Genomic DNA, 15,072 nt, shown 5'->3' on the forward strand with positions numbered 1-15,072 from the left:
AAGACTAGTTGTCCCTTAAGTTTGGTTTGTCCATTTGTTCTTAAGCAGGGATTCTTAGCCTTTTTTTTTTTTGGTATCATAGTCCCTTTTGTCACTCTGATGAAGTATATGGACTCCCTTATGAAAAAAAATGTTTAAAATGCATAAAATAAATTATATAAGATTAAGGAAAGCAACCAAGTTGAAATAAAGATTCAGTCTTGTCCCATCTCTGAAATCTTTCTGTGGACACTATGGGGGAGATCTGTGAACCCTAGGTTAAGAAACCCTTATGTCATAGGAGTTTTTCTAAAATAGGAGAGCTTCATTTGACTTTCTTAGCTTAATTATTCACATCATATAAACTACTCTATGACATGGTTTCAAATTAAGAATTATTTTTTGAAACTGATAGGAACAACAGGGATAGAAAATCCACATTGTGGTGGAGTGAAAATAAGGATAATAGAGAACACTGAGACTATACTTGAGGTAAGAATTCTCATTATATGGCAAAAAAAAAAACAATTTCTACAATCTTTGTAAAGGTTAGTTCTTTTAAAATTTTTCTCTAAACATTTTCTATAATAGATCAATGTAAGAGATTTCTAGGAAAACAGGCTAAAAATGTGAAAAAAGTGAAAATATAATAATAAGGAATAGTTTATTCTGAAATTTATCTACCTTCTTAGTTCTTATTTTTCTCCATTATAGGCCTGATTTTGATGCCACACTTTTATTAAAGTTATAGAGATCCTTATAGATTCTTATCAGTAAATATCAAATATCTTTTTAAGGTTTAGGAGTGAGTAATCATAGTGATGAAGAGTGAAAAGTATGGTAGTCAATTCAGAGTCTTATAGCCTTTTGATACTAGTAAGGCAAACAAGATCAACAGGACCAACAATCAATATTATACTGTAAGAAGAGGGAGATGTTTTTTTTTTTTTATTTGCAAGACCTCATAGACATAATAAGTGACTGCAAGTTTCTAGTTCTTTGGGTAAGTTCTTTCCCAAAAAGCAATACTAACTCCTTTTAAGGCTCAGATGGCTTCTCAGTCAGTTCAGGATTATGGTCTATCAGAGAAGCAGACAGTGGTTAACAGAAAATAGAGGGATTTAGATTGGTCATTGAAAGAAAGCTAAAGCAGGAGCCAAGTGAGAGAGAAACAGAGGTTGACAAGAAAGGTAGCGGCAGAGCTGTGGGAGAGACAGAAGAGAATATAGTAGTTTATACACTGTCAGAACTGCAACAAGGCATTGGGCACCTTATGCAAAGTCTGAAAACATTTCCTGCATGCTACTTTACTGCCCTGCTGCACCCAAGGCATTGTGCTTTCAGTGTGGCACAGTACAATTTAACTTATCAGAAAACAAATATCTATATGCCACGGAGAACAGAATTTTATAAATGAAAGTAATGTTTAAAAGTGTCCTTTATTATGCCCCTACATATGCTGTACTTTCTCTGCTTATTCCTTGCTAGAGAGGTTGGAGAGGAATCAGAAATTTAGACCTCGAGGGGGCTTTACAGGCCATATAGCCCAACCCTCTAATTTACAGTTAAGGAAACTGAAGCCCAAAGAGATTAAAAGAGATGCCTAAAGTTAGATAGGCAGAATTAAAATAAGGGCTTCAACTCAGCTTAGTGTATGATCCCCCCACGTTCCCAATCTAACATTCAAGAGCCGAGTCCAAAATTTTGTCTTGAATCCAACCCTGTTTTTGTGTGCCAAACCGATCCAATGTTCCATATAACTGTTAAAGCCAGAAAAGAGTTACTGGTAGGGCTGGAATGTATGCAATAGAGAACAGAGTCTATATCTGTAGAACTTTTCCTAAAAGTTTACCCTGGAATAATGGATGAAAAAGGGTCCTTGTCTGGAGCTTTCTAGAATGGTGACAGACAGGAGGAAAAGACAGTTACTAGGGTGAGTAAAGGAAGAACAGAAAAAGCATTTAAGGGGAGTTTAAGATATAAAAAAGAAGTCTCGATATTTCTTATTGTATTTATTAAATGTATCTTTATTCGTGTCCCAAATGAAGATTTCTAAAAGCATGAGAGCAATGACACTACTAGACTACCCATCAGGACTTGGGGATTCTTAGTCATGCTTTTTACTATGAGACACTTGACCAAGACATAGAAAGACCATACTCTAACTGTGCCCCCTGATTTGTCTTCTGGTATAGCCTTTAGTTTCAGGGCCTTTTGCATGAGCTGGGCAAAAGCAATCATAAAATCTTTAAAAGTTAGATCTTAGTGGGCATGGAGGCAGATGTGGGATAGGAAACGAATAATGGATATCGAGGCAGAAAATCTCAGTTCAAATTTCAGCTCTAACACTGTAACTGTATAACTTTAGATATAATCACTTAAATTTTCTGAGCATCTGCTATTTCATTTAAAAAATAGGGTATAGTAGTACCAAATTTACAAGATTATTTTATGGTTCAAATGACATAATATACATAAAGGGCTTTGCAATCCTTAAAATACTTGTATAAATCTTAGCTGTTATTATTATTATCATCCTAGATTCCCTTAGTAACCATTATATCTGTCAGGTCACTGCAGTTTGAAATGAGAAAGCAGGTGCTTCATTAAAGGTAAAATGTGCATGAAAGAGTCATCTTACTTGGTGATTGCTGAAATGCAACTTTGCTTTTTGTTCACATTCCAGAAGTTTCTGTTTAGGAGATTGTAATAGGATCATTGGGCAGGTCATTTTGTAACCTACTAGGTCTTGCGTGGAGAACATCATTGGTTTCAGTTAGCTGACTGGAAATTTGAGTTTCTTGATCCTCTTGCATTTTCTGTTATACACTGTCTTCTAATTTTGAACATTACAAAAACATTCAATCATAAAAATCACAGCAATTCATTACTTTTAGAAATACTCATTTACTTTTAAATATTAAGAGTTAGAGCATGTACAAATTTCAGTAAAACAGGTACTACAGTATATAGGTTCTATTAAATCTGTATAAGTCACCCAGATCATGATTACCCACTTTCCTTTTTGGTCTTGATTTGATTACAGTACTTCCAATCTCATATTATGGGCTTAACAAAAACGCTTTTTCAAATAATTAAAATATTTTCCAAGTTTGTTTTGCCTTTTAGAATTTTTTGGGAAAATTTCAAATTCTATGGCTATCACAGAAGTCATAAATTTTTCTCTATGGTTATTAGACCACTGGCAACTTCATTTTTACCTTGGAAACAATGAATAACTTTAGTCAATAAAAGCTCTTCATTCATTCAACAATTATTTATTGATCACCTACTATGTTCAAGGAACTGTACCAAGCACTGCAGGAGACACAAAGATCAATAATATTCATGCTCCCTACCATCAAAGTGCTTACTTAAATGACTGGAGCTGTGCTGGTGTGCCCTAGTGGCACAGAGGGGTTTGCTCCATTCCCCTCCCACCATACCTGAGGACATTTTTTGCATGTCCCACCCTCCGTCCAGCAGACCAATATGAGCACTTCCTCCCTCTGCTGTCTGGGATAACATGGGGGATAAGGGGTGGGGGAGCTCACAGGTGGTTTGAAGGTGCAGTTTGGGCATGTAATCTCTAAAAGGTTCACCAATATTGTACTAGGGGATGTATACTGAATCACAGAATTTCAGAATTTGAAGGTCATCTAGTTCAACATGTATCTGATGAATAATTCTCTTTAGTGGCAGTTGGTGGATTGGAGAGAACAAGGAATTTTTAATCAGAAAAAAAAAACAGGTTTACTTCCTGAATCTTTCCCTTACCACCTGTGCAATCTTGGGCAAATCATAATTACATAATCTCTTTGGGTCTGGGCTTCCTCATGTGTAAACTAAAGGAACTGTACCAGATGAAATTCATGATCCCCTCCAGCTCTAAATCATGATCTTTTTTTTTTTTAATTTTTAAAAATCTATGATCTTAAGATTTAAAGGATAATATAGTCATTAAATGGTCATTCATTCTTTCCCTAAAGCCCTCTAATAAGAAGCAAGCTACTCTTTCACAAAAGAGCCATTTTGTTTTTGGAGAGTTATAATTATTAGGGAGCTTCTTCTTACATAGAAGCACTCCTTGGATCTTGTCCCCTTTTACCTTAAAAACCTTCAGTAGTACATTGTCATCCCCTAGGAAATGTTCAAATTGCCTTGTCCCGTACTCAGGATTCTCTGCAATCTAGTTTCAATTGACTACAAAATAAAGTAATATGTGACAAGTGTCATAAAACAGGTACAAATTCAGAGATGGGAGAGATCACACTTCTCAAGAGGGCGAGATGGGCACATTTCATGGACTAGGCAACATTTACTCAGTTATGAGGGATGAAGTGAATTACATATGAAGATGGGAGTGGAGAGAGACCACAGAATCAGATAAACAAGTAGGCAGATAGATGTATAAAGATAGAATATTTATTAACTGCTTCGGATGTACCAGACATTGTGCTATTCATTGGGCATACAAATATAAGAAAACAAGATAGTTTTTCTCTTCATGAAAGTTACATTCTAATGGGGGAAGATAATGAATAAAGGGCAGATGGGAAGCTGGATGGGAGTGATTGAGGAATACACCGGTAAGGAGAGATGTTTGGAGAGTGAGAGGAGCTGGTGTGAAGTGAGTACAGCCTGGTTGCTTCATAAAATAGTGGTCTGAGCTAGGAACTCAATAATTAGGAGGCCAGAATCTGCAGGATGACAAGGCTGCTAAAACTGAGGTGGACAGTGAGAAGCACTGGGGGTGATTTAAACTGGAAGGGACTAATTTTATAGATGAAGAAACTGAAGCCCAGAGAAGTTAAATGAGTTGTCTATGGTCTCACAAGTGGTAAAGTAAGGATTTGAAACCCAGGTTCTCTGTCTTCAACTGTAACATAAGGGCACTCCAGGTGTAAAAAACAACACAGGAAATCATGAACATCCCAGTTTGGTTTGAGCAAAGCATTTGTTTAGGAGGAAGGTAGGAAATAAGGTTGGCAAATTGACACTAGATTGTAGAAAGCTCTAAATGCCAAGCTAAGGTCTCTTAATTTTGACTGATGATCAGTTAGATACCATTGAGGGTTTTTGAGGTAAAGAATGATAGGATCACTAAATGACACTATAGGAACATTGATAAGGTAATTATTCAAAGAACATCATATAGGGAGAAGGCAGTAGAACTATATTGAACTATTGCCACAGTATGAAAATGTACCACCTGTGAAATAGGGAATGAAAGTATTATAATCCCTATTATACATATAAGGAAACTGAGGTTGAGAAAGGCTAAATAACATTTCAAGCTCAAAGAATTTCTAGGGTTGGAAGAGACTCTAGAGATTTAATCTGTAACCCTGCTCTTCACAGATAAGGAAACAGAGTCCCAAGGCTGGGAAGGCAGGAAGCGAGGGGCAGCATTTGGCTCCAAGCTTTCTTACCTCAGAGGCAGAGCTCTTTCTCGTCTATTTTGCTGCTTCCCATGCTTTCTCTCTCTAAGTCCTAGCACCACACATTATACAGAACAAAGCCTTAATAAATGTCTGTTGAATTAAATCAAACTGCAAAAGGTCATATGAAGAAGAATTGTGTAGGACTGGATAAATGCTTGGATGTATGGAATTAAGAAGATAAAGTGTCCACTGGGCCTTTCTTGGCCTTTTCCCTCCCTAGGGAATATCTTGTAATATTGTATCTGAATTTCAGAGGGTCTTCTGACAAAACCTCTTCCAGTGGGCAAATATGGGCTGGGCGGCAGGACACTTGGGTCTACTTTTAGAGATGGGTTTGAAATTTAGCGTTGACCTTAGTCAAATCACTTAACTTTTATAACATTTATTATATACTGAGGCCAAGTTTGGTTTAAATGCAACAGCAACTCAAACTATAAAACCCAAGGAAAAAATCCTCCTTTAATAATTAAACATTAAAAACACACAATCCAAGAATAAAAAGGATATTAAAATACTGTCCACCTCCAGTTGTCAGATCAAGAACTCATGGAAATGACCAGCAGGGAAGGGAAGATCAGGAAAAGACCCTCTGTTAAGAGGATGGTATATGGTAATCAAGTGGTCAGAGGGGCTTCAATTTGACTTAATTCAACAGGCATTTATTAAACATTGTTGCAGGCACTGGAGATGATCTTTGCCCTCAATAAGCTTACATTTTACTGTTGGACTGGGAAGAAGGTTATACATAGAAAGATAAATACAATTTAGACAAAATAAATGCAAAGTGTTGGGGGGGGGATGAAAGTAACTGGGGGGCCAAGAAAAGCCTCACATAGGAGGTGCCTCTGAAACTAAGACTTGAAGACACCTAGAATTTCTAAGAGGTAATGATGAAGGGGTAAAGACCAAGAACAAAGAGGCAAGAGATAGAATGTCATTGGTAGAGAAAAGGAAGGCCACCACTTTAAATGGAATATATAGCCTCTGAGGTACAACCAGGTGAATCAATCTGGAAAAAGAGGCTGGAATTAGATTGTAGAAGGTCAAACATAAAATTATTGTATTTCATTCTATTGAATAGGAAAAATGAATAATAAAAATGAAAATAGAAATAAATAGAATAATAGAAATAGCCAATAGGAAATAACTTCTTCGTTAGGGGAGTGATATGGCCAGGCTTATGCTGTTGGAATATCAATTTGGCAGCTATGTGGAATATGCATTGGAAGGGGAAGAGACTGGAGACAGGGAAATCAGTTAGAAAGGTACTACAATATCATAGAACAAGGTGATGAGTACCTAAATTAAGGTGATGCTTATTTTTTATTATAATACAAAAGATGATGTGGAAGTAGAATAAAAAATATCTGACAAATGGATTGGATTTGGGAGGTCAGAAAGAGGTAAGAATGAGTACGAATCAGTTTATAAACCTGAGTGACTAGAAATTCCATAGTTGGAGTTTCAATTACTTAGTTTAAGGCCTTAAAGGTCTTTTTCAGCTTACCATTTGGAGGAGATAATTTTAAGCATATTACTAGTTCAGTTTGAATGGTTTTAAAATCCTTTCTCCAGAGCAGGTTTTGACAGGGGGATGATGGTGAGAATAAGAAGGGCCTAGGTACCTATAGGGAAGAAGGGCAGAGTCAGAGAGAACAAAGTGAGAAAAGGGACAAATGAATTAAGAGGTCCAAGATCTGAAGAAAAATGTCTTTTACTTTATATTTTTTCTCTGGCTGAGTATTAGTCTACAGTTTAAACAAGAATACCTGATCATGGAATCAATCTTCTTGAAAGTGAGAGCTTCTTCTTTACTGAGATAGCAGCAATATCATTATATAGCACCAAAAAATATATTTATATTGTAATTCTAAGGGAAAAGAAGAATTAATTTTATATTAAATGTAAAGGCCACCAGGTTTCAACATATAACTGCATATTTACCTATTTCTCTACTTTCATATAGAAGCTATTATTAAACTAAAACTTGTTAAATGCTTTTGAAACTTTAAAAATGATTTATCTTATTAATTCTAGAGCCTATTAAAAGTATCTGCTCTATTAAATATTGAAAAAATGTAAGTTTATAAGATAAAAGATTAATCTGCCATTTTCTACAGTTGCAATAACTTGTTAGATTTCTCTTGTCCAGGATCTGTCTTCTAACACTTCCAATATATTGGTGCCAGTTAAATTCTGAAACAAGCTGTTATAAATAGCAATTCCTTAAAAAAGGGAGGGGCAAGCCCCCTAAAATAAATACCACCCCCCCAACCTTCAATAGCTTTCCATTTCCTTATAGAATACAGTGCCAACACTTTTCTTAGTCTGGCATTCAGGGCTCCTCACTATCTGAGTTTTTCTCACTAATTCTTAACAGGAACTCTTTACTCCAGTCAGTCAATGTCACTAAAGCATATTTTTTGCTAACATTCTTTCTCTTTCCTTCCATTTCTATCCTGCTACTATTTCCCTCCTCATCACTTAATCTTAAATGCCTTCCATCCCCCTCTTCATCTCTCTAAATTCTACACATCCTGTATCGTTCAATTTATTTTTCAAATCAATCATAATATTTTTTTTCTGATCATTTCAGCCTGCTAATCATTTTCTTTCCAGATTTTTGTGGTGCCTATCCTATTGTATTATCATTTAAACGCTTTATGTATGTCATAATTGGACCATAAACTGGTGAAATGAAGGCTTGTGCCTAGTCTCTTTTGTAATTCCCAAGTCACTTAGTATAATGCTATAAAGGCAGTACTTAGTAAATATTTCTAGAATGAATATATGTGAAATATTTTGAAAATAGCATATCCTGGGAGTTATAAATTGGTTTAAGAAATAGTCATATCTTTTAAGAATCAAAGTTTTTAACATTGAAAAGTTAGTTATAACTTTCTACCTATAAGTCTGTTTCTGTCCTCTCATTTTGGTGTCTTTTGTTTGGCTGTGTGGCAGATTTGTCCTTGACATAGGATCAGCCAAAGTCATAGTAGAAAAAGAAAAGCAAGGAAAAAAATGGAATTAAGTATAAAAAAGGGCCCAAAGTTTCAAGATCCAATTCTTATTCCAATTTTCATTTCTTTATTATGTGAATGCATAACAGGCCATTTGGTAAATGCATTTCCTATTTATTGACTATTTCATAGAAGGAAATGCTCCTTGCATTTAAAAAAGTATTACATAAGACCCAAAACAAACAAAAAATAGCACTTTAGGGTGGCCAAAAGTAACCATTATTCTTTTTTATCTCAAAAAATGTCTGATACTTCTCCTCCCTCCTCCAACTTGATTGTGAAGAGAATGTGCCCTTAGAAAAGCCCGCTTCTTGATTTCTCTTGACTTTTGTCCTTTAATAATTGACTTACTTTGGTTTATGTCTGACAGGCAGTGATAGCTATTTCTTTAAAATCAGAGTGAAATTCTAGACAATTCCCAGAAAAGGACAACTTTGCTTTAAATCCCATTATCAACTTACATTGGATTCTGAGAATCTGCTCCACTTCACCGTGAGGGGAATTGCAGCTGTCCATTTGCAACTTTCTAGGCCACTTTAATTATTGTTTTAGTATTTCATACTTCTTTAGATAGTTTAATGGCCGTGGAAATTACAAAATTCAAAGAACTTCAAACTAAATTTGGACAACCATTTCCTGAAAAAGCAACTTGTTATTTCACAAAGCTCAGGATCATGAGAGTGATTGATACGGCTTTAGCCAATAAGGAATAGAAGCTCTGGAGTACCCTTATTAGTCACAGTTTGTGACCCAATCCCTGAGAACCTAAGGCGGGAATTTTGAAAGAGGGGGTTGGCTTTCTCTTTTTACTAGACCTCTCCTTAAAGCTAAATCTCAGCATTTGAGGAGACAACAAAATAAAACAAAACAAAAACCTTCTTTTAGAAGTTTAAAAGTTACTAATCAACATGTGTTAATTGTTTTCTAAGGATATTTTAAAATCCCATTATATTGCTCTGTAAAGGCTCTAAATGGGTAATTATCAAATCGGGGATGTTTTATGGGGTAACTGCATAGATTTAGAGAGGTCATCTATTCTACTCTTAAAAAAAAAACCAAAAAAGGCCCAGAGATGTACATTGATAGTACATAGTAATGTACTAATGGTAACAAATCAGGGTTTTTCAACTTTGTTCTTCTAACTTTGCACCATCTTTCTGGCAAGGGAAACCTTGATTTGTTACCATTAGTACATTACTATTATTTATTATGAATATAAACATAAGTGATACACTTTGATTGAAAACTGCTATTGATCAGTTGTGACTGTCAGTTTCAAGAGACAGATTTTAAATAACTGATTTTATTAACATTTATTGTATTTACATAGCTTTGCTACACATATTTTAAAAGAAATACACACTTGCTTAAATATTTTTAAAAACAGAAAAATAAGACCCTAATGCTTTATTCTTTTAAAATTGTTCTTTCAAAGGTAACGTTAAAAGTCAAAATTTGGCTAATAGTTGCAATTATTTGACAGTATGGGGCCACTATTCTTTATAACAAAGAATCTCAGTGTAGCAGAAAAAGCCCTAGATTGGAATCAATCTGTGGGCTGTAATTTCTGTAATGCAGTTTAATAGTTTTGTGCCCTTGAGCAAAATCTCTTAACCTCTTGCAGTCTTCCTTGATTTGTTGAATGGGCATAATTTCACTAACCCATCTTTCAAGATTGTTTTTGAGATTCAAATGACATTTTATATATATAGATGCATATATATATATATATATACACATATATATGAAGTTCTTATACTCCTAAAGTATTACACAAATATAATTATTGTTGTTACTTCTTTTTTTTAAACCCTTACCTTCTGTCTTAGTATATACTGTGTATTGGTTCTAAGGCAGAAGATGGTAAGGGGCTAGGCAATGGGGGTTAAGTGATTTTGCCCAGGGTCACAGCTGGGAAGTATCTAAGGCTACATATGAACCCAGGATCTCCTGTTTCTGGGGCTAGTTCTCAATCCACTGAGCCACCCAGCTTCCCTCTGCTCTTATATTTTATCCTACAGATAGAGTTCTTGAAGGCAGGGTGACTCAGTTTAATGTGGGGGAAAAAAAATTGGAATTGGCTCTAGAATCAGAGGGCCTAGGTTCAAATGCCATCTCTGTACTAGTGTGACCCTGTGGACAAATCACTTAACCTTCCAGTATTGGTTTCATCATATATAAAACTAGTTCTGTAACCCTTTTCTAGATCAGTATACATTATACAGTCGATTATGTTTTAAAACTCATGATAGGTATAAAGAACATATATACTTTGCTACTAAAAACCTTTAGGAAATCTAAGTATTATCCCCATTTTTTTGTATTAGTATAGAAGCTTCCAGAAATAAAGCAGCTTACCCAAAGTCACTCATAAATTTGCTATGCAGAATTCTGACTTCCAAGTTTAATGCTCTTTCCACCCTAAATAAAGCTCTGCAGATATAGTGCACCTGACATTCACTTGTGTTTTTCTATGATACAGATAGAGGGGACATGCACTTTCATATGTATTTGGAGTTCCTTGGATCAGAAAACTCCTTTTATAAATATAGGTCTCAATGTCTCAGAGCACTTGGAAGTTAAAATGACTTGCCCAGGGTCAGGAGGCCAGAATATATCAAAGGATGAACTTGAATCCAAGTCTTAGTTCCAAGTGTAATAGAATATATAATATGTGGAAACTATTTCTTGTTGTAACTGGATACTCTAGCTTACTAGAGGGCTGCTAGTATGGGGACACTTTAGGCTACCTAGTTACAATGGAGATAGAGATGAGAGACACTGCTAGAGAGATAGATACTGCTATAGGGTGCTCTGGAGCTGTCTAATGATCACTGATGGCTAATAGATCAATATATTTCCTAACCTCCTCCTCCCTTCTCTCACTCCCTTCTTCCACCCTCTTCCTCCCAGTTTCTTCTGAAGCTTGTGGCTTCGCCCCTTCCCCCCATGAGTGGACTATGAAATTTATGAGGAAAAACTTCTTCCTTTCTTTTCTCAGGTGAAGAGGTTTATTGAAATAACAGGACAAGGAAGCTGAGGTGAGAGGGATGAGGGTTTCCCTAATCTAAAATGAAGATTATGAGGGTTTGAGAAGTCACAGCTGAGACAGGGGGACAGAGAGATGGAGGATAACTGTTAAGTCTTCTTTTCTTCTTTCAATTCACAAAACCACCAAGGTCTCTCAGCCCATATCCAGCCCACCCTCACCCCCCTCCCCCGTCCTTCAACCTGGGACAGAAGCTAATAAGATCAGTTCAGCTTCTTCCCCCTTCCACACAAGGTTAGTTTCACATCTGCTATTACTACACTTATATAGTCTCTACTATGTGCCAGGCACTTTACAATTACTATCTCATTTGACCTATGCTTTTGGGAGGCAATAGATAATGCCAGACCTGGAGTCAGGAATACATCTTCCCCAGTTCAAATCTACCCTCAGACACTTAAATAAAAGTGGTGTTACTCTGGGCAAGTCACTTAACCCAGTTTGATCAGTTTCTTCATCTGTCAAATGAGCTGGAGATGGTAAACCATTCCAGTATCTTTGCCAAGAAAATTCCAAAAAGGTTTACGGAGAGTCATACATTAGTGAACAATTACAAAAGGCTCCATTTCTAGTCTTATGTTTCTCTTATATTAGCAAAATTCGTTATTTACGGTTGTACTCTGCCATGTTTATCTGGCGGGAGGACAACCACCCGTTTTTTTCTTTGGTGAGGAGTCACAAGCGCAGCGTGGGCACCAGCACGGGTCCTAAGAATCTGCTTTCTTTGCCAGGTTGCTAGATTTCTTCTCCACAGGAAGCGCCATTCCAGAGTTCGAGATGGAGTGCCTGAAAGGCGGCAGCTGCTGGATTTGTAGCCACCCATTTCCAAAAAGACCCAGCCAAGTTTAGCCCTGCTCAAACTCTATGGCTGGGAAGGATAGGGACTTCCGATTATCAGGGCAGTGACGGAGGAGGAAGGTAACCCCGAAAGGAAGATAGCCAATTCGACAGATAAAAACAAAAGACAGCAGTGGGGCGGGGCGGAGGCGGAAGCTCCGCGCTCTTGTCGGTGAACAGATACCGCGAGAATCAGGGAGTCTCGCTCTCGCGAGGCATCCTTTCTGCCCCGCCTCCTCCCGTTTAGTTCCCCGCCCCGTTTTCATCCCCCATCCCTCTCCTCTCCCTCCCCCCTCTCCCGGTGCGGATCCGGGGGGCGTGAATCAATCAGAGCTGGGCCCCCACCGCCCCTTCCCCGCCCCCTCCCCCGCCCCCAGCCCACACGGCTCCGCCCCTTCCCCCTCCCCGCCTCCCTCGGCCAGCCAAGGGGAGCTCAGCCTCTTCTCGGGGAGAGCCCGGGGCCGCGGGCTCCGGCCAGGAGTGGATGTGAGTATCTCTTCTTCGTCCTCGTCCTTCTCCTTCTCCTCACTTCTGCACCTAGCTCTTGGCTCCGCCGCCCCCCCAAAACCATACCTCCGCTCCCACCTGGTGGGGCTGCCCTCCGAGGGAGCGGGGACTCCGGGTCCCAGCCGGCCCCGGCTCCTGGGGGATTTCTACAGAGCCCTCGTTCCCGTCGGGACTAACTGGAAAAAGCCATTTCCAGGTCTCATCTCGTCTCGATCCCACCCGACCGGGCCTCGCTGGCTGCCGCCCTCACCCTCATCTCCGTAGCGCCCCCCATTCCCCATCCCGCACCCCCGCCTTCCGCCCGAGCTTCTCCCTCCGGGAGGTTCCCAGCCTTCTGGCTGCGGGAGCTGTCACGTGAAAGAGGGGAGTGTGTGTGTGTCTAAGTGTGTAAATGGTCAGTCACATGCTGACACCCCTGGAATTCGTTGGCTAGTTGTAGTAGTACTATAGTAGGGTTGTTCATGAAGGTGTGTATGTAAGTGTGTAAATGGTCAGACACATGCTGACATCCTTAGAATTCGTTAGCTAGTTGTTGTAGTACTAGAGGGCTCTCCACAAAAGGGTGTGTGTGTGTGTGTGTGAGTGTAAGTAAGTAAATGATTATATACATGCTCTCTTCAGTTAGTGGCATATTGTAGTAGTGCTAATTAGAGAGCTGTCATATGAAAGTGTGTGTGTATATGCACAGAGGTGTAAATGATAACATGCTCAGATCCCTGGAATTAGTGAACTAGTAGGAATAGTGTAGTAATTAATGCTGACAGTTGTCACAAACCTTTGTGTGTCAGATTGTTGGGATGGAAGTGGTAATACCCATTTTGACATTCCTTTTCCTGAATGGAGGATCTGGAGTTGGTTGATTGCCTTAAGGTCTTTGGTGTGAAACTTATTTCTAGGTAAGAGAACTCCTCCCTGAAGACCATCTAGGAAAACTAAAATAATCTTTCCCCTTTATAAGAGGCAGCTAGGTTGCACAGGGGATAGAACATTGGGCCTGGAGTCAGGAAGACCTGATTTTAAATCCATCTTTATGCACTTAATTGTGTGAAACTGGGTAAATTCCTTAACCCCTCTCTACTTCATTTTTCATCAAATATAAAATGGATATACTATCACCCACCTGACAGAACTATTGTGAGGATCAAATGAGGTAATATTTATAAAAGTACTTAGCATAGTGCTTAAGGCATAGTAGGTACTTAATAAATGCTTATTCCCTTTCTTTTCTCTTTTTAAAATAGGGATGGAGGGAGGAAGGGTTAGCAGTGCATTCATTTAGATGTTGGGGGTTTGATTTTTTTTAAGTGTACTGCTTCATAGGATCACAAAACTAGGCCTTATTCAAGCCTCTCATTTTACAGATGAATCAGTCAGCAGCAATTTATCAAGTACTTACTATATTCCAACCTGTGCTAAGTGTCACCTGGCTAGTAAGTGTCAAAGGCAAGATTTTCACCATGTCTTCCAGCTCTGTAGACAGCTCTGTATCACCTAGAACAAACTGTATCTCATTCTCAGTTCTCTGGTAAAGGTTTCTAGAAAATAGGAGTTAATTTAAAAGTCAGGGCATTTTAGAGCTATTTGGTGAACTAGTTTATCCCCCTACCCTTCAAGCAAGAGAAAAGTGATGGTTATTATCTAGATGTACAATGAAGGCAGGAACACTATCTTTTTTCTTTCTTTTTAAAAAAATTTCTCCAGATTTTTGAAAAACTTTAATTTGTTTGTCTATCACAAAGCCTACTTTTAGACTCTGAAATGACTTATGTAAATGGCAGAGTCAGGAAAAAAAATCACTTAATTTATCCTTTCCTTAGAGACTTGGTATAAAATCATGTTTCTTATGTTTATGGAATGAATATTCTTTAATTTTCTCATTATATTTGACTTTTTTACCAAATGGAAAATTTGAGACCCCTATTTGCATCAGTAAATAAACATTATGTACCTACTATGTGTAAGGCATTGTACCAAGGGCATTCCACTAAAAATAATGAAATGAAGCATGTTGAGAAGACACTATTGGAAAACCTATTGAATTTTTATAGTGTGGACTATAGACTATAATTGTTCAGTAGTATTATTTATTCATCCTAATAAGAAAGTCTATAGAATAGACTTTTTCGTGGAATTTTATGTTGTATTCTTAAGCAGATTTTAGTGTACCTATAGGTGAAAGTAAATTAATGTTAATTAATTTTATTTTCATTAATTATTACTAAAATTTTTATTAATT

General features: G+C 37.6%; 2 protein-coding genes across 15 annotated transcripts in view; one reads left to right on the plus strand and one right to left on the minus strand.

Moving 5' to 3' along the window:
* Positions 1-15,072, minus strand: part of TTC23 (tetratricopeptide repeat domain 23) — a 116,680-nt gene that overhangs the window by 77,107 nt on the left and 24,501 nt on the right. The window contains exons 3-6 of one of the 9 annotated variants that reach the window (XM_056807088.1): positions 7,193-7,293; positions 6,931-7,048; positions 4,088-4,182; positions 2,723-2,815 (exon numbers count right to left, since the gene is read on the minus strand). In XM_056807088.1, coding sequence (XP_056663066.1) covers positions 2,723-2,746 — 24 coding nt within the window. In that variant the 5' untranslated portion in view covers positions 2,747-2,815; positions 4,088-4,182; positions 6,931-7,048; positions 7,193-7,293. Of the gene's footprint in view, positions 1-2,620; positions 2,816-4,087; positions 4,183-6,930; positions 7,049-7,192; positions 7,294-8,904; positions 9,135-15,072 lie in introns of those variants that run through there. The other 8 variants (XM_056807066.1, XM_007479430.2, XM_056807090.1 and 5 more) reach the window with 8 other exon arrangements.
* LRRC28 (leucine rich repeat containing 28) overlaps positions 1-15,072 on the plus strand; it is a 230,878-nt gene that overhangs the window by 20,079 nt on the left and 195,727 nt on the right. For 4 of the 6 annotated variants that reach the window (XM_007479424.3, XM_001365154.4, XM_007479426.3 and 1 more), the window contains exon 1: positions 12,691-12,815. The exons of 1 other annotated variant lie outside the window; for it this stretch is intronic. The gene's annotated coding sequence lies outside the window, so the exon portion shown is untranslated. Of the gene's footprint in view, positions 1-12,173; positions 12,411-12,690; positions 12,816-15,072 lie in introns of those variants that run through there. One more of the 6 variants, XM_007479425.3, reaches the window with a different exon arrangement.

This window comes from Monodelphis domestica, chromosome 1 (genome assembly GCF_027887165.1).
Source record: "Monodelphis domestica isolate mMonDom1 chromosome 1, mMonDom1.pri, whole genome shotgun sequence".
Classification (NCBI taxonomy): domain Eukaryota; kingdom Metazoa; phylum Chordata; class Mammalia; order Didelphimorphia; family Didelphidae; genus Monodelphis; species Monodelphis domestica.